At 37.0% G+C, this 15,434-nt stretch overlaps 1 protein-coding gene across 1 annotated transcript in view; it reads left to right on the top strand.

Annotated features, from left to right (window-relative positions):
* ANKS1B (ankyrin repeat and sterile alpha motif domain containing 1B) overlaps window positions 1–15,434 on the top strand; it is a 1,440,110-nt gene that overhangs the window by 195,176 nt on the left and 1,229,500 nt on the right. Inside the window, exons 5-6 of the mRNA XM_074226655.1 lie at window positions 9,622–9,697; window positions 14,437–14,538. Of these exons, the coding sequence (XP_074082756.1) occupies window positions 9,622–9,697; window positions 14,437–14,538 (178 nt within the window). The remainder of the gene's footprint in view (window positions 1–9,621; window positions 9,698–14,436; window positions 14,539–15,434) is intronic.

Raw genomic sequence — 15,434 nt, 5'->3', positions numbered from 1 at the left:
TTTAGATGACAATATTCAAAAAAATTTTGACTATCTAGAACATAGGGCTAACTCTTTTAAGATGAAATTGATAAAAAATAAGCGAGCAGTCTTATCAGACACTAAAGACCAAGATGGAAGGAAAAAACTAAGTAGTGAGTAATCTGAAAAAGAACTGGGTCAAAACTCCCCATATGAGTCTGTATGATGCATAGATCAAATAAGTTATGATGGAATATTAGGCTTCTCTGAATGGCAAGGCATCTAGGAATAAAGAGATGAGAGTGCCTTGTTGAGCAGATTACAACTGGAGTATTTTTATGTAGTGCTACACATAAAAAACTGAGGGCCTTTGTAAGAGGGCAGCCAGAATGACAGGATGCCAACATGGTACCACTTTATCAGGTGAGAGGACTAGAAATGTGCAGTCTAGAGAAGAGAGGCTTTCTTTCTAGAAAGAAAGAGAGAGAGAGAGAGAGAAAGAGAGAGAGAGAGAGAGAGAGAGAGAGAGAGAGATGAAAGTTATCTTCCAATTTTTGAAGAGTGGCTATCTTGTGGAAGACGACTTGTCTCCAGAGGAGACTTGCCCAGGGTCATATAGCCCATAAGTGTCTGAGCATGGATTTGATCTCATAACAGAACAGTATCAGTCTAAGCTTATAGGATCATAGAGGAAAGGAATGGATCAATCATTGAATCCAACCTACCTATTCTTCATTTTGCAGCTGAGAAAACTAGCTCCAGGGAGACTTGCCCAGGGTCATGTAAGGGGATATTTGGGGTAGGACTTGAACTCTGGATCTATGTGAATCCAAGGCCAGTGACCAATTCACAATCCCAAGTATCATTTAAATGTTTGATGTAAGAAAATATGAGGCAACTTGATGATTCAGTAGATAGGATGCTGAGTCTAAAGTCAGAAGATCTGAGTTCAAATCCAACCTTAGAATCTTTCTATCTGTGTGATCCTGGGCAAATCACTTGATCCTGTTTGCCTCAGTTTCCTCAATTATAAAATGACCTGGAGAAGGAAATGGCAAACAATACCAGATGTTTTGCCAACAAAACCCCAAATAGGATCACAAAGAATGGGATAGGAATGAAATGATTGAACAAGAAAATATAGCCTAAAAATGAGAACAGTTCAAAACTCAATTATACCTCAGGAATGAATAAATGCAGAAAGCATTTATTAGTTACTCAAATACATGCTAAGTACTTAGCTAAATGGTAGGGATACAACTGGAGAAAGCAATGAAGTCCCTACTCTCAAAGAGCTCATACCTGATCACATATATGCTAAAAAGAAAATACATAGGGGTGGCTAGGTGGCGCAGTGGATAAAGCACCGGCCCTGGAGTCAGGAGGACCTGGGTTCAAATATGGTCTCAGACACTTAATAATTACCTAGCTGTGTGGCCTTGGGAAAAAGCCACTTAACCCCATTTGCCTTGCAAAAACCTAAAAAAAAAAAGAAAATACATAAAAATCAATTCAGACCCAGCATGGATAGTAAGGCCCACCACAAGTCCTAACGGTACAATGGATTCAAGATCCAGGGGGGTCTTTGGTTATATAAGTAGGTCAGATCACTATGGGTGAGGGAACTGAAGGACCTAGGGACAGGGTGAATGGTCAGGCATGGAGGACCTTAGGAAGGTGGACTTTCATCTCTTGGAAAGGAATGACTTTATTGGCTTGCCTCTCATCCAGGCTCTATGAGGGGTTAAGCAGCCCAAGGGAAGTAGGTCAGGAAAGGTGATAGGTACAGCCCTCTTCCCCCTCACCAAGGGGAGACTTATCATTTAGCCATCTGAAGTAGGTTTGGAGATAGTTTCTCTTTTATTGGGGATCGTTTAGCCTTTTGTTCAAGTGACTCTTTAAATCTCTCCTAATTCTGGCATAACATATCCCACATGTCTTCTTATCCTTCTGTATCCTTTTATCCCTCCAAATTTATTTTGCTTCAAATATAAATATATTATATATATATATATATATATAAATATATATGTATGTGTGTGTATTACACAGATAGAAAGTTTCTAAGGTTGGATTTGAACTCAGATCTTCTTGACTTTAGACTCAGCGTCCTATCTACCATACCATCAAGTTGCCTGATATTTTCTTACATCAAACATTTAAATGATACTTGGGATTGTGAATAGGTCACTGGCTTTGGATTCCCATCCATACAGAGTTCAGGTCCTTCCCCGTATATACATATATATATATATATATATATATATATATATATATATATATGTTATATACATATACACATTATATGTATGTGTATATATATATGTTATATACACATATACACATTATATGTATGTATATATATATATATATATATATATATATATATATTAACTGAGAAACATAAGATGACCCTTTAGACCCTTTAGAGTCAGTTAGGTATAGGAGATGGAGCATTGTGCTTGAAATCAGAAGGATCAGTTCCACATTGAATTGGGCAAATTTCTTCACCACTCTAGGCTTCCACTCCCTCATTCCTAAAAATGAAGGAGTCTTGGTGGACTCTGAGGTCCCAATTAATTTTAGATGTAGGAACCTAAGAGGTGTCTGTAGCATGGTCAAATGAGACTACCTAAAACCCAAATCCAATGGTCCTCTCTGTGGGACCTCTGGCAAGTTATTTTACACAGCCGACTCTCAGCTGCTTGCTATGAAGTTGATAATGATGATAGCTAGGGTTTATATTTGTTCGGGGACTGTGTGCTAGTGGTTTTCGAATATTATCTTATTCCATCTTCACACTTTTGGGACTGATATTATTTACCTAATTTTACAGATGGGGCAACTAAGACAGAGGGGTTAATTGACTTCCACAAAACTAGTAAGAGTTTGAGGCTGCATCTGAGCTCCCGTATTTCTGACTCCTTGCCCGCCTCTCTCATCATTATCCAACCTAGCTGTTGTAGTATTATCTATCTAGATCACAGGGCAGATGCTCCTGAAAAGAGAATATGGGTATTCACGTGGGACATGAGTTTCTATTTCACATGACTCCCTTGATCTGGGAAAGAAAAGGGGTTACAAGTCAGACTATTTAGTGTTCTATCAATTTTTTTTTTTCTCTGTGATGTCCTAATTTTGAGGCCAAGTAGGAACTGGGCCACCTTGAACACTGAAATCCCTTATCCTCATAATTGTTCTGTTAGGAGGAAAACACTTCTTGGTCATGGTTTCCAACCTGGTTTCGAACATCCCTTCTCTGACCTCTCTCAAATTTCTTTTCCCTTCCTCTTCTTGCTAGTGTTTCCCTGTGGCCTCTCCTAGTGCTTCCTCCCATCTTTAGTGTGACTCCTGTCTGCCCTCCTTCTAAAGGAAGCTCAGTTCCATCTTTTATATGGGTGGGGAGGGAGGGAACACCCTTCTTAGGGAACAAGTTACTGTTTTTTTCTGTCTCCCATGGCTGAAAAAATTAAAAGGATATGACCCTCTGTTCCCTAACTTTAAGTCATTTTGTAAATTTCTTTCTTTTTAAACATGCAAAATGGTTGGATGAGGTCTGTGATTGTTTCAAGAGTTTCGAATTTCTTGGGATAACTCTGAAATTTCATTGATGTGGGTGATTTCCCATTGTGGAAACTTCTCTATTTTCAAAGTTTATCAGCTACTATTTGTTACCTATCGTTTTAAGGAGTTTTGTGGGATAGGAAGAGGTTCATGGTAAATCATTTAATCAAATCATGCCTCAGCTTAGTCACACAGCTAGCATGGGTGGGAGGAAAGAAAAGTAGGAGAGCAGGACTCAAACCCAGGTCATCCTGATTCTGACTGCTCAATTCATGATGCCTCTTTGCTTCTGTGTTTTTTTTTTTTTTGGCAAGGCAATGAGGTTAAGTGACTTGCCCAAGGTCACATAGCTTTGCCTCATTGCTTCTTAATGGTTCTTCATATTATTTTTTTTTTGTTTCTTGTTCATTCATATGAAACTCTTCATGACTCCATTTGGAGTTTTCTTGGCAAAGATACTAGAATGACTTGCCATTTCCTTCTCATTGTACAAATGGGAAACTGAGACAAATAGAATGAAGTAACTTCCCTGGGTCACACAGGTAATACATATCTGAGGTCAGATCTGAGTTTAGGAAGAGGATTTTTCCTCACTCCAGGCCAGGTGCACTATCCATTGTGCCAGTTAGCTTCCCCATAATATTGTAATATATTTATATATACTATATTAATAATTATGTTTATGATATAAATATATTGTACTTATTTATACATAGACATATCTTACAAATATGCCTATACATTAGGTAAAAATATAGAAACTTTATAGCTATATATGTATATCTAAATCGATAAAGGTAAAATACCTGTGATTTATGTATTTTATAGCATATATCATTATTTTTAATAGTTATGTTGTAGTATTTTGTTATTAGAACTACTAATGCAATTGTTATCGATTTTAGGAAGCATTTAGATCTCACCTAGATATAAATATCTCTCTCTATATATATTTAACATACAAATACACAAAAGATATGTGTATGTATGCTTATACATGATAATACACTCACATATTCTTATGCACCATACACATTTATGCAAATATACACATATTGATGTCTATTTTCTATATTACATGTCTATCTCTATATATGACTATATATATATATATATATATATATATATATAAAGGTACAGCAACAAATATAATGATACACAGATAACTACAGTCAGGAATACATGTGCATCCATGCATATCTGAATCTAGGGTTACACAACTATATTGGGTGTCTCAAAAGTTTTATTGAAGTGTTAACATTTTATATACACACACACACACACAGACACACACTCTGGCTTGTAATTTCAATATTCTGGAAAGTTCCCCTGAGTTGCTCCCTTTTTCAGTGTCATTGTACACCTTATCTGTAGTTGGCTAATGATCTGGATGATCTTAGAATTGTCTTTGACTCTGAGAAGCTGTGGCATGCCTTAGGGCCATGCTGCCAGGTTATGTCTGAGGGGAGACTTGAACCAAGGTCAATTTGAGTTATCTCTCTCTCTCTCTCTCTCTCTCTGTCTGTCTGTCTGTCTCTTTCTCTGTCTCTTTCTGTCTGTGTCTTTCTTTTTGTCTGTTTCTGTCTGTCTCTCTCCTGTCTGTCTGTCTGTCTGTCTCTCTCTCTCTCCCTACTTGGCCATTGACTCATAAAATCCTCAGTAACAACCAACATTATAAGCATTTTTAAGGTTTTCTCTTTAACAAAGTATTGCATTTCATTTTCCCAGCAACCCTAAGGTAAGTGATATTATTCTTTTCATTTTACAGATAAGGAAGCAAGACTCCCAGAGACTAAGTGACTTACCCAGAGTCTCAGAGCTAGTAAGCGTCAGAGGTGAGGAGGGGGCTATTTGAACACAGGCCTTCTGAAAGCCAAATCTAGCTTTGCTCCATATCTACCTAGCCACACTGCCTCTCTGCGTACTCCTCCCCTCCCCTGATGTATTGAATCTGAACCTGGGGAAAAGCTGTGAGAATGGGAGAGACAATGATCAGAGCATCTCCCATCTTCCTGGAGCCACCAGGAATGACCTTCATTAACCTTGGAGTTTCTCACCCCCATTTACTCAAGAAAAGTGACTCACCTTGAGTTCCGCAGGACCAGGAGCAAGGTTAATTGGAAGTGAGTTGTCTTCCCAGTTCTCCCTTCCTGCAGCAATCCCTCACATCCCTGAAGAGGGCCAATTACAGCAGAGCAGGAGCTCCTGCAAGGCTTGGACGGCTTCTGCCTTTTGCTTAGAGAGGCCTCTACTGGCAATAGCTTTGTTTTGTCAGACAAAAAAATAATAAGGGAGAAGGTTTGGGCTGGGAAGATTGGGAGGAGTGTGGTGGAAAACAGTTGTGGTGCTTCTCTCTCTCTCTCTCTCTCTCTCTCTCTCTCTCTCCCTCCCTCCCTCTCTCTCGTCTCTCTCTCTCTCTGTCTCTCTGTCTCTCTGTCTCTGTGTGTGTATGGAAGACAGAGACAGAGACAGTGAGAGACAGATGAGGCAAAAAAGGAAGAGAGAGAGATAAGGAGAAGAAGGGAAGGAAGGAGAGAAAAGAGGGATGAAAGGGTGAAAGAGATAGAGAGATGAAGGAACCAGTGAGAGGGATGAAGAGGTGAGAAGGAATAGATGGAGGAGGAGAAAGAAATCTGCATAAATGCCTCAGCAATATCCATATAAGTTGATTTTAATTACCCCCTTTGCTAATTTTTGCTTTGTTTTTGCTGGGTTACAGAAGGATAAAATTACTACCTTGACAGAGGTCAAATGCATAATGAAATGAACCAGTAAGAAAAAAATGATCTAGAAACTTGGTGAAAATCTTAAATAGGCATAGAAAAATAGAAACTACAGAGTAGAGTCCCCTATACAAGCAGAAATATGTTTAATAATAAGACAAACTGCTTTATGAAGGTTTTTTCCCTTAGATGTAGTAGTGAAATAATTTGAATTTTTGCATCCAACAGTAACTTAAAAAAATAGCAAAGTCAAAAAGGATATTACAGATCACCTAGACCAATATTCTTACTTGAAAGATGAGGAAATTGAGGCATTTAAAGTTGTGACGTATAATTACCAGTTATTGCTAATAATTAGCAGATTATACCAATATAATAGATCGATAAATCTAGAGCTGAAAAGAATTTCTCTATCTGAGAACATTGAGGCCCAGGGAGTAAGTGGATTTTCTGAGGTATGACATCATTTCCAAACCTTTTATTGATACTCGTCCTCAGGATTCACACCCTTTTTTTACTGAAATATTGTGTCCTAAAACTGGACTCCCTAATGACATACAAGCTGTGGGCTGATCAGTAAAGAGATCTATGAGACAATGACCTTCTCTGTTTTGGACAGGAATACAAGAACATGACTTATTTTTAAGGAAATGCTAAGTAGAATTCTCTAAAAACAGGCAGTGTTCCATTTTTAACCTTTATATAAATGTGGTATTGTGTGAGAAGATTATTTTATAAACTGATCTCTCTATTGACTTTAGAACTATTATTTCCAGGTCACTTCATTTTTTGAGCTCTTCCTTAGCTGGAGACCAATTCATATTTTTCCTGGGGGGGGGGCTTTACAGAAGCTTCAGCTTTGTCATCTTCTGAGTGTGTGTTTTGATCCTCCATGGGATCAAAGTCATTGTCTATGGTCACATTATTTTTCTATTGTTTACTCATTTCCCCAGCCTATGACCTGCTTTTAACTCTTTGTTAAGGTGGGGTTCTGCTTCCAGGATGGAGGACACATTGTCCCAAGCTTTTGAGAGTTTTGGGGGCACCCCCTCCCCAGGCACTTCAGTTCCTCCAAGTTCTTATGAGAGGCTCTGATTGCTCTCTGACCTGTGCTCTGGTCTGTGGATGACCACAAGAAGTCTTCTGCTCCCTGCCTCGCTATGGCAGCACGGAGTCCCAGACTTCTACTTGGATCCGAGTATGGGCAAAACAACAGAATCCTGTCCTGGGGGAGAGAGGAGAGACCTTGGCAGTCTCCGCTGACCTGGACTGAACACTCTGGAAGCAGCCTGTTAGGTGGCTCCTTGCTGAGTGGCTCCACCAGCCTGCTTCTGCTTCCAGAAGCTTGCACTGGCCTGGGCTCCACATCAGTCTCCTGCTGACCTTCCGAGCTGTCTTTGTCAGTCCCTGGGCTATGCGGTCTGGAAATGGTCACTGCTACCAGGGACCCAAGTGCCCCCAGGGACCCCCATAAGCTGCTCCTGGAAGGCTGGAGCTGGTTTGCTCTGGCATGGCCCCAGCTGCAGTGGCTCTTTCCAACACAGATGGAACAGACCCTTCCTGTGGATCTTCCAAGTAGTCTAGGGCCAGAAAATTGGTTCCCTCGGTCTTTCTGTGGGTTCTGCCACTCTAGAATTTGGTTAGAATCCTAATTTTAAAGCATTTGGATTGTTCCAGGGGAAGACCTTCTGGAAATTCCTGCCTCCACTTGACCATCTTGGCTTCACCCTCATCACTCTTTTTTTTGGATGAGTTTCCTCTTGTTTTTTCCACAAAGAAAAAATTAAGCTTATCAATTGGAAGTGTGTATGTAAATTTGCTTTCACAGATGTAAAATTTGTTTTATTGTTATTCTTCCTTTACATTTTTTCCTCAAGTTTGATTATGTCCTTATAATCTGTTGTATGTAAAAATCAATTTTCAATTCATTGCAATGATACTTCTACCTAGGAATGTGGCAAAGGATGGAATCTTAAACTTAAATTTTTAATCTGGATACTAGTACAGGTTTCATTTTTGTTTTTGCTTTTCAAAAGATGAACCTCCCCTTATTCAAAATAATTTGAATTCAAGGTCACTTGCCATATGAATAATTCTCTGAGAAATCTGAATTCGTCTGAGGAATGGGGGTTCAGAGGATCTGGACTTGAATATCAACTCTAATATTTACTACTTATATGACTTAGGGCAAGTCAACCCCTGTAGATTTCTCTTTAGCCATAAAAATGAGATTTGATTCTTCTTGTTCATTGTGTCTGATCCTTCAAGACCCTATTTGGGGTTTTCTTGGCAAAGCTACTAGACTGGTTTGCTATTTCCTTCTCCACTCATTTTACAGATGAGGAAACTGAGGCAAACAGGGTTAAAGGACAAGGGTCACACAGCTAGTAAGTATCTGGAACGAGATTTGAACTCAGGTCTTCTTGATTCCAGGCCTGGCGTTCACTGTATCATCTTACAGCTACAAAATTAGATTATTTGAACTCTAAAGTCCCTTTCAGTTTTACATCTCATTTTCTAATCTATTCAATTAATATTTATACCTAATTTATTTCTAAAGCTTAATTTAATCTCTAAATTTATAGCACAGCAATATTGCATAGTAGAAGGGCATAGGTTCAAACCTTATGTAGCTATATGATGAGGGACAAGTGATTCAAACAACTTAAATTTCACAGATGCTCCCTGAGTAGATGGTAGATGCCATTAAGTTGTGAAAATTAAGTGTGGGTTCCTGGGCTCTTTCCTGTCTATGTAAACCTGGAAAGTCTGTTAACCTCCTTCAACTTTAGCTTTCTCATCACAGGGCTGTTGTCAAGATCCAATGAGGTGAGTAAAATGCTTTGCAAACCTTAAAATTATTATTATTATTGTCATCATTATTGTTATTATTATTATAGTTATGAGTGTCACTCAGAAAGCATTAGAGAAGTGCATGGTGTGCAGGCCTTTAATAGCCCCAGAGAAATTAAGTTATTTGCCTAATGGGATTTTTCATGGAATCAAATGAGATAATATTTGTAAAATTCTTTTTCAAACTCTAAAATTTTGTACAGATATTTATCATTACATATAAAAATACAAATGACAAATCATTTTTAAATTACAACCCCCACCCCCAAATCCCAAATTCCACAGGGACATCAATCATGAAAGCTCAGAAATGAAGATGAATTTGCCTCCCTTCTCTCAGAATAGAAGCAACCTGGGGGCAAGACATGTTTAATTTTTTTTTTTTTTTTGCTATGTAGATTCAGGACCCAGAATGACAATTAATAGAACCTTGTTTAATTGAATTACATTTTCTTTGACCTCACAGACTTTCTAAGGTCTAGGAGTGTGTCCTTATATATATTTTTCTTTTGTCTTGCAGACAGAAAAGGGGAGTGCACTTCATGAAGCAGCCTTATTTGGGAAGGTGGATGTTGTCCGGCTTCTGTTAGAAACGGGTAAGTTCTCATAACTGTCCTTGAAGTATCTCTTGCCAGGTGAAATATATATATATATATATATATATATATATATATATATATATATATATATATATATATATGTATATATCTGCCTGCCTGCCTGTCTGTCTATCCATCCACACATCCATCCAGTCTTCTACCTCTCTATTCATCTATCTAGCTTTTTCTCTATTCATCTATCCATTTGTTCATTCGCCCATTTGTCTATCTATCCATCTATCTATCCACCCATCCAGGCAGCTATCTACCTCTCAAACCAACCATCCATTCATACATACATCTGTTCATCCATCCATCCATCTGTCTACCCACTCATCTGTTTCCTTTCTTTCTTTCTTTCTTTCTTTCTTTCTTTCTTTCTTTCTTTCTTTCTTTCTTTCTTTCTTTCTTCTTTCTTTCTTTTTCTCTCTCTCTTCCTTTCTTCCTTCTTTACTTTCTTCCTTTCTTTTTATCCATTCACCCATCTATCCATCTATCTACCTCTCCAATATCCTTCCATCTATCATCTTCCTATCTATCTATTGTCTATCATCTATCTATCATCTATCTATCTATCTATCTATCTATCTATCTATCTATCTTCATCATCATCATCATCATCATCTATCTATCATCTATCATCTGTCTACCTGTGTTTCTGGCACTGTCTTGAGTGACTGTGAGGTGTTTATTGTGTTTATAGAGTGATGACTTGGATCATCAGCTCTGTAAAATCAACTCAGCAAAGTTTGGAAAAGCTTATAACTAGATTGGCCACAGACATGGCTCATAACAATTCCCAAGTATCCTTTTCTAAGACATGGAGAAGTTCATAGTGTTACAGGGTGCTCAGCTCCAAGGGACTTTAGGGGTGACCAAGCCCAGTCATCTCACTTTACAGATAGGGAAATTGAGGCAGAACACGCTTCTATTCCTTTCCCCAAGAACTATAAAAGCTGGAATTTGGGCCCATTTCTCTTGACTCAGAATTCATTTCTCTTTGTACCATCTATTCTCTTAACCACCATTGTTAGAGGGAGCATCTATACATACATTTAAGATAATAGATACTTAAAGAAATAACCTTGTTCACATCTTGACATTCAGTGAAGAATGTGAAATCGGTTTCAGTCTATCTCAGAAGAACACACTCTCAGAATGTATGTCATAAACCTAGAAACAGCAAAGAGCAGTAATATGGTACTTAGAAAGATGTGGGTTCAAATCTCATTAGTGACACTGAGTAACCTTTTGATTTGAGAATTCCTTTAGACTCATTGAACCTCAGTTTTCTCACATGTTAGATGGGGATAATAAAAACTAAAGTGTTTACCTCATGGTGTTTTTATGAAGTTAACCAGGTTAAGGTATGGAAAATAGTTTTAAACTTTTTCTCTCCCCCTCTCCTTCCATTTACATGCATATTTGTATATATACATGTTAGTATAAATATGTATGCACTTATGCACACATATAGTTTATTGAATGTTATGTATATACAAGACTTCCCCAGAGTTTTAATTTAATTTTTATTGAAGCTATTAAATTAATATTAAAATCATTAAAACTATTTTATTAAACTATTGAAGCTTAAATTTTCACAGTAATTTGGGGAATGTTATGTGATATCACAAGTTATTTAATATATTTATACAACATTTAATATATAATATATAATTATATTAATATAAATTATTACTATACTATATTATTTATAGTTTTACATAGAATGTTTCACAAAACTCTTTTATTTTATGCTTTAATGTATTTGTCCATACATTTCCATCTCCCATCCATCCATCCATCCATCCATACATACATACATCCCTCTATCCATTCTTCCATCTATCTATCTAATTATCTATATCAGTCTGTCTGTCTGTCTATCTATCTATCTATCTATCCATCTATCTTTCTATCATCTATCTAAATCCATGTTATGGTTATTATTTTCAGACTGGCAACAGCAAAAAAAAAAAAAGCCTGGGAGAATCAGATTTATTAAATGAAAGGAAGTATTTGTAAAGATTAGAGCCTGTTTTAGAGATCTTTCATATTACAATTTTGACTTTTAATCTCTTCTGTAAATGTGGATAAAAAGAATAGAAATGTTTGGATGAATGTGTATGTGAAGGGCAAAGAAATTTTGCTTTTCTCTCTTTGCTAAGTAAGGTGCGCCATTTGACCCTCTGAAGTCATAAAGGAGGGAATGAGTTGTGTGATGCTGTTGAGATTATGATTTAAGTCTGTTTTGAACTGTGGAAATCAAAGAGATTAAGCTTCCTTGAGTTTAAGAGCCAATTACTTCATTAAGTGAGTAGCTATAGTGTGCTCTCTGGTGACTGAGAAAGAAGCCTTTTAGTGTAATTAGAACAGTCCTCAGAAGAGACAGAGGAAGCTGTCTGGTTGGTTCCCTGATTAAAATGAAATGAAACTACCTAACTGAGGTCAAACATTTTTTATGAAGTTTATTAAAGTTCTAGTTAATCTTAGAAAGTGGCCTAAAGGTATCTGAAAGGCAAGTATTTTGCTGAGGGTGAAACAGCTAGGATATGTCAAAGGTTGGATTTTTAGCCCCAAATCTAACTCTGAGGCCAATTCTGTGTCCACATGGCCTCTCATTGTCCCTTTGGGTTATGGGATAAATTTAATGTTGCTTTTTTTTTATTAGTAGAGTTACTAGTCATGTTGAGTGTATAATAGGATCATAGATCCAGAGCAGGAAGGTCCACCTACTGTAGCCCCTTCATTTTACAGATGGGGAAACTGAGACCTAGAGTGGGTAAATGTTTACCCAAAATCATAGAATTAGGATCATAGAGTGATAGATATAGAGCTGCCAGAGAATTTTTAAGTCATCTTTAACTCCCATTTATAGAAGAAACTGAACAACCTATAGAACAGAGATAAGAATAAAATTGCTCAGAAATACAACAAATAAATGACTAAGGTGAAATCTGATTCCCACATCCTATCACTCTGAAGTCAGGGTCTTTTTGACCAAGACATTATATTAGATAGTATTTAGTGACAATATTTTCTCTTTCAAAAGCAACAGAACCTTTCTTTGCCCCCTTCAAACACATATACTTGCATCTTCTTTCCATTTCCCCTTTTAAATCTAGATTTACAGAAACAACTAAAAATCAAAATTCTAATTTGAGATGTATTTATTTTTGTAAGTAAAGATGACAGGAAAGGACCCCACACCAAGCAGTAGCTTTAAATCCTGGTAAAGTAAATATGCACTCATAGTTTACTGTCTCGGAAAACTAATGTCTCTTTTATTGTGATGAACTGATAACAGAACTGAGAGGAAGTGGTTAGAGATGTGGCTTTGGGATTCAGACATACTGAGATATAAATCTTTTTCTCACAATACATTGTGACTATAGACATATTTTTTAACCTCAGTGACCTAAGTTTCTTTCCTAGTGTCAAAGTTTCAAAGAAAGTGATGCTGCAAGTTGGCAGATAGAATTTACTTGCAAGTTTTTTAGAAACCATAGATAATTGAGGTACCATGTGGTAGTACCTAGATGTTCAGTTTCAGAGTAAAGAAGACCTGGGTTAAGGTCCTTTCCCTTTCACATATCAGCTGTTCGACCAGAGGATCAAGCCACCACCATTCATTAAATACTTTATATAAGGGAAGCTAGGTGGTATAGTCGATTGAGTCAATGGAGTCAATCTGGAGTCAGCAAGGCTCATCTTTTTCAAATCTAGTGGCAGATACTTAATTAGCTTTATGACTCTGGGCAAGTCACTTAATCCTATTTTCCTCAGTTTCCTCATCTGTAAAAGGAACTGGAGAAGGACGGGGTAAATTCCTCTAGTATCATTGCCAAAGAGGATCTTGGAGAGTTGGACACAAATGAAATGACTCAATACCATCAACTACACTTGACTTATTCTGACATTGCTTTTCAAGGATCAAAGATCTAGAATGAAAAATGAACCTTCAAAGTCATCTGATCCAACCCTCCCCTCCTCCTCCTCCTCCCATTTTACACTTGAAAAAAGGAAGGGCTGGAGAGGTAAGGTGATTCTTCCAAACAACCAACCAGCAAATATTAAGGGCTTGAACTGGATAGTATTTATCTGCTTGAATGGGTGCAGATGCAAAGACACGTGAAAGTCTTCCCCCCCCCCCAAAGAGATTGAGGTCATACAGGTAAACTGGGGACAGGGTCCTTTCATTCCAAAGACAGAATCTTTTCTCCTGAACCATATTTCCTTTTCATTATTATGCTATGTGATTTAATGAAGTAGTTAATGTGATTTAGGGATTTAAATTCTAAAACATTAATGTTTTCTACACCTTTCAATAAACTAATTCTATCTAGAGTATAACAGAAGGATCTAAAGGGGAAAAAAACCAGTCATTAATGTTTTATAATAGTTAATGTAGGCTCCAAAATGGAAGGGAACATAGCAAAATGGATGGAGATCAAAGTTTAAGTCTTGTCTTTTTTACTATGTGACTCTTTTTAATCCTTGAACCTCAGTTTCCTCATCTGTAAAGTGAGAGAATTAAGTAGGCAGTCTCTGAGGTCCCTTGTTGCTCTAAATCTATGATCCTATGAATAGACGCACACACCCTCTTTCTTGTATTAATATTTTATGGTGAAGTTTGATGTCCCAGATTCACTAGAACCAGGATCAGCTCGGGGTATATTTCTGATTAGAGACATTTTGAGTCCACTGATGCACACTCTGGTCCTCTTCTCTTTCAGGAATCGATGCCAACATCAAGGACAGCTTAGGCAGGACTGTCTTAGATGTGCTGAAAGAGCACCCATCGCAGAAATCTCTCCAAATTGCTGCATTATTGCAAGGTAAAGTAGAAAAGAATGGTGGGTGAGACTTTTCAACAGAACCGGCATTTCTGGGACCCAAGATCAGTGTCAGAGAAAACTTTCAGTTAGAAGAGGGAGAATGGTACCTTAAATTAATTTTTTTAAACAAATACAGTCAACTGAGCTTTATTGATGGGAAAGACATGGGATTTCAGCAGCCAAGTTTCCATAAGGGAGAAGCAGAGATGATAGGAGTTCACAAAAGTCTTAACTGAGGATGCTTCTGCAGGGGAAAGGAGTGGGAATGGGTCAACTTGAGCTATGGATAAGAGGAAGAAAAAGAGAGCTGGGCCATTTAGTGCCTTCCGACTTGAATACTTCTTGCAAGCTATTTGATTAACTCAGTGGTTTTTAGAAACTGGAGGATTCAAGAGTTACCAGCACCTGATCGATACTTTTTGTTACTTTGGTTACTGATAGAGGAAAAAAAATAGTTAATAATATAAATAAAATATGAATAATATATAAATATATAAATAATATATATCTAAATGTTATAATATAAATAAAATAGTTGTTTTTTGCATTGTAGGGGACAATGTATTGGAAACAATTTATATTATTTTAACATTATTTTAAATCTAGGCAATTTTCTGATTAAGTTAGGGGTTCTTAACCTGAGGTCTTTGAAACTGTCTTATATATCTATTATAAAATATGTGATATCTGTTCTCATATTACTCCTTGTTAACATATAAGTTGCATTATTTATGTACATAATACATTTATACTTAACTATTTACATACATATACATATATTTATATGCAACTATTTACAGACATTATAATATATTATGTACAAAACATTTATATATAACTGAATTTACACTATCTATATTATTTTATAATACTATTCTATATATATTTATGCACAC

This window comes from Macrotis lagotis, chromosome 2, assembly GCF_037893015.1.
Source record: "Macrotis lagotis isolate mMagLag1 chromosome 2, bilby.v1.9.chrom.fasta, whole genome shotgun sequence".
NCBI lineage: Eukaryota > Metazoa > Chordata > Mammalia > Peramelemorphia > Peramelidae > Macrotis > Macrotis lagotis.
The sequence above is the reverse complement of the archived record's forward strand: the minus strand, read 5'-3'. Positions and strand labels throughout refer to the sequence as shown.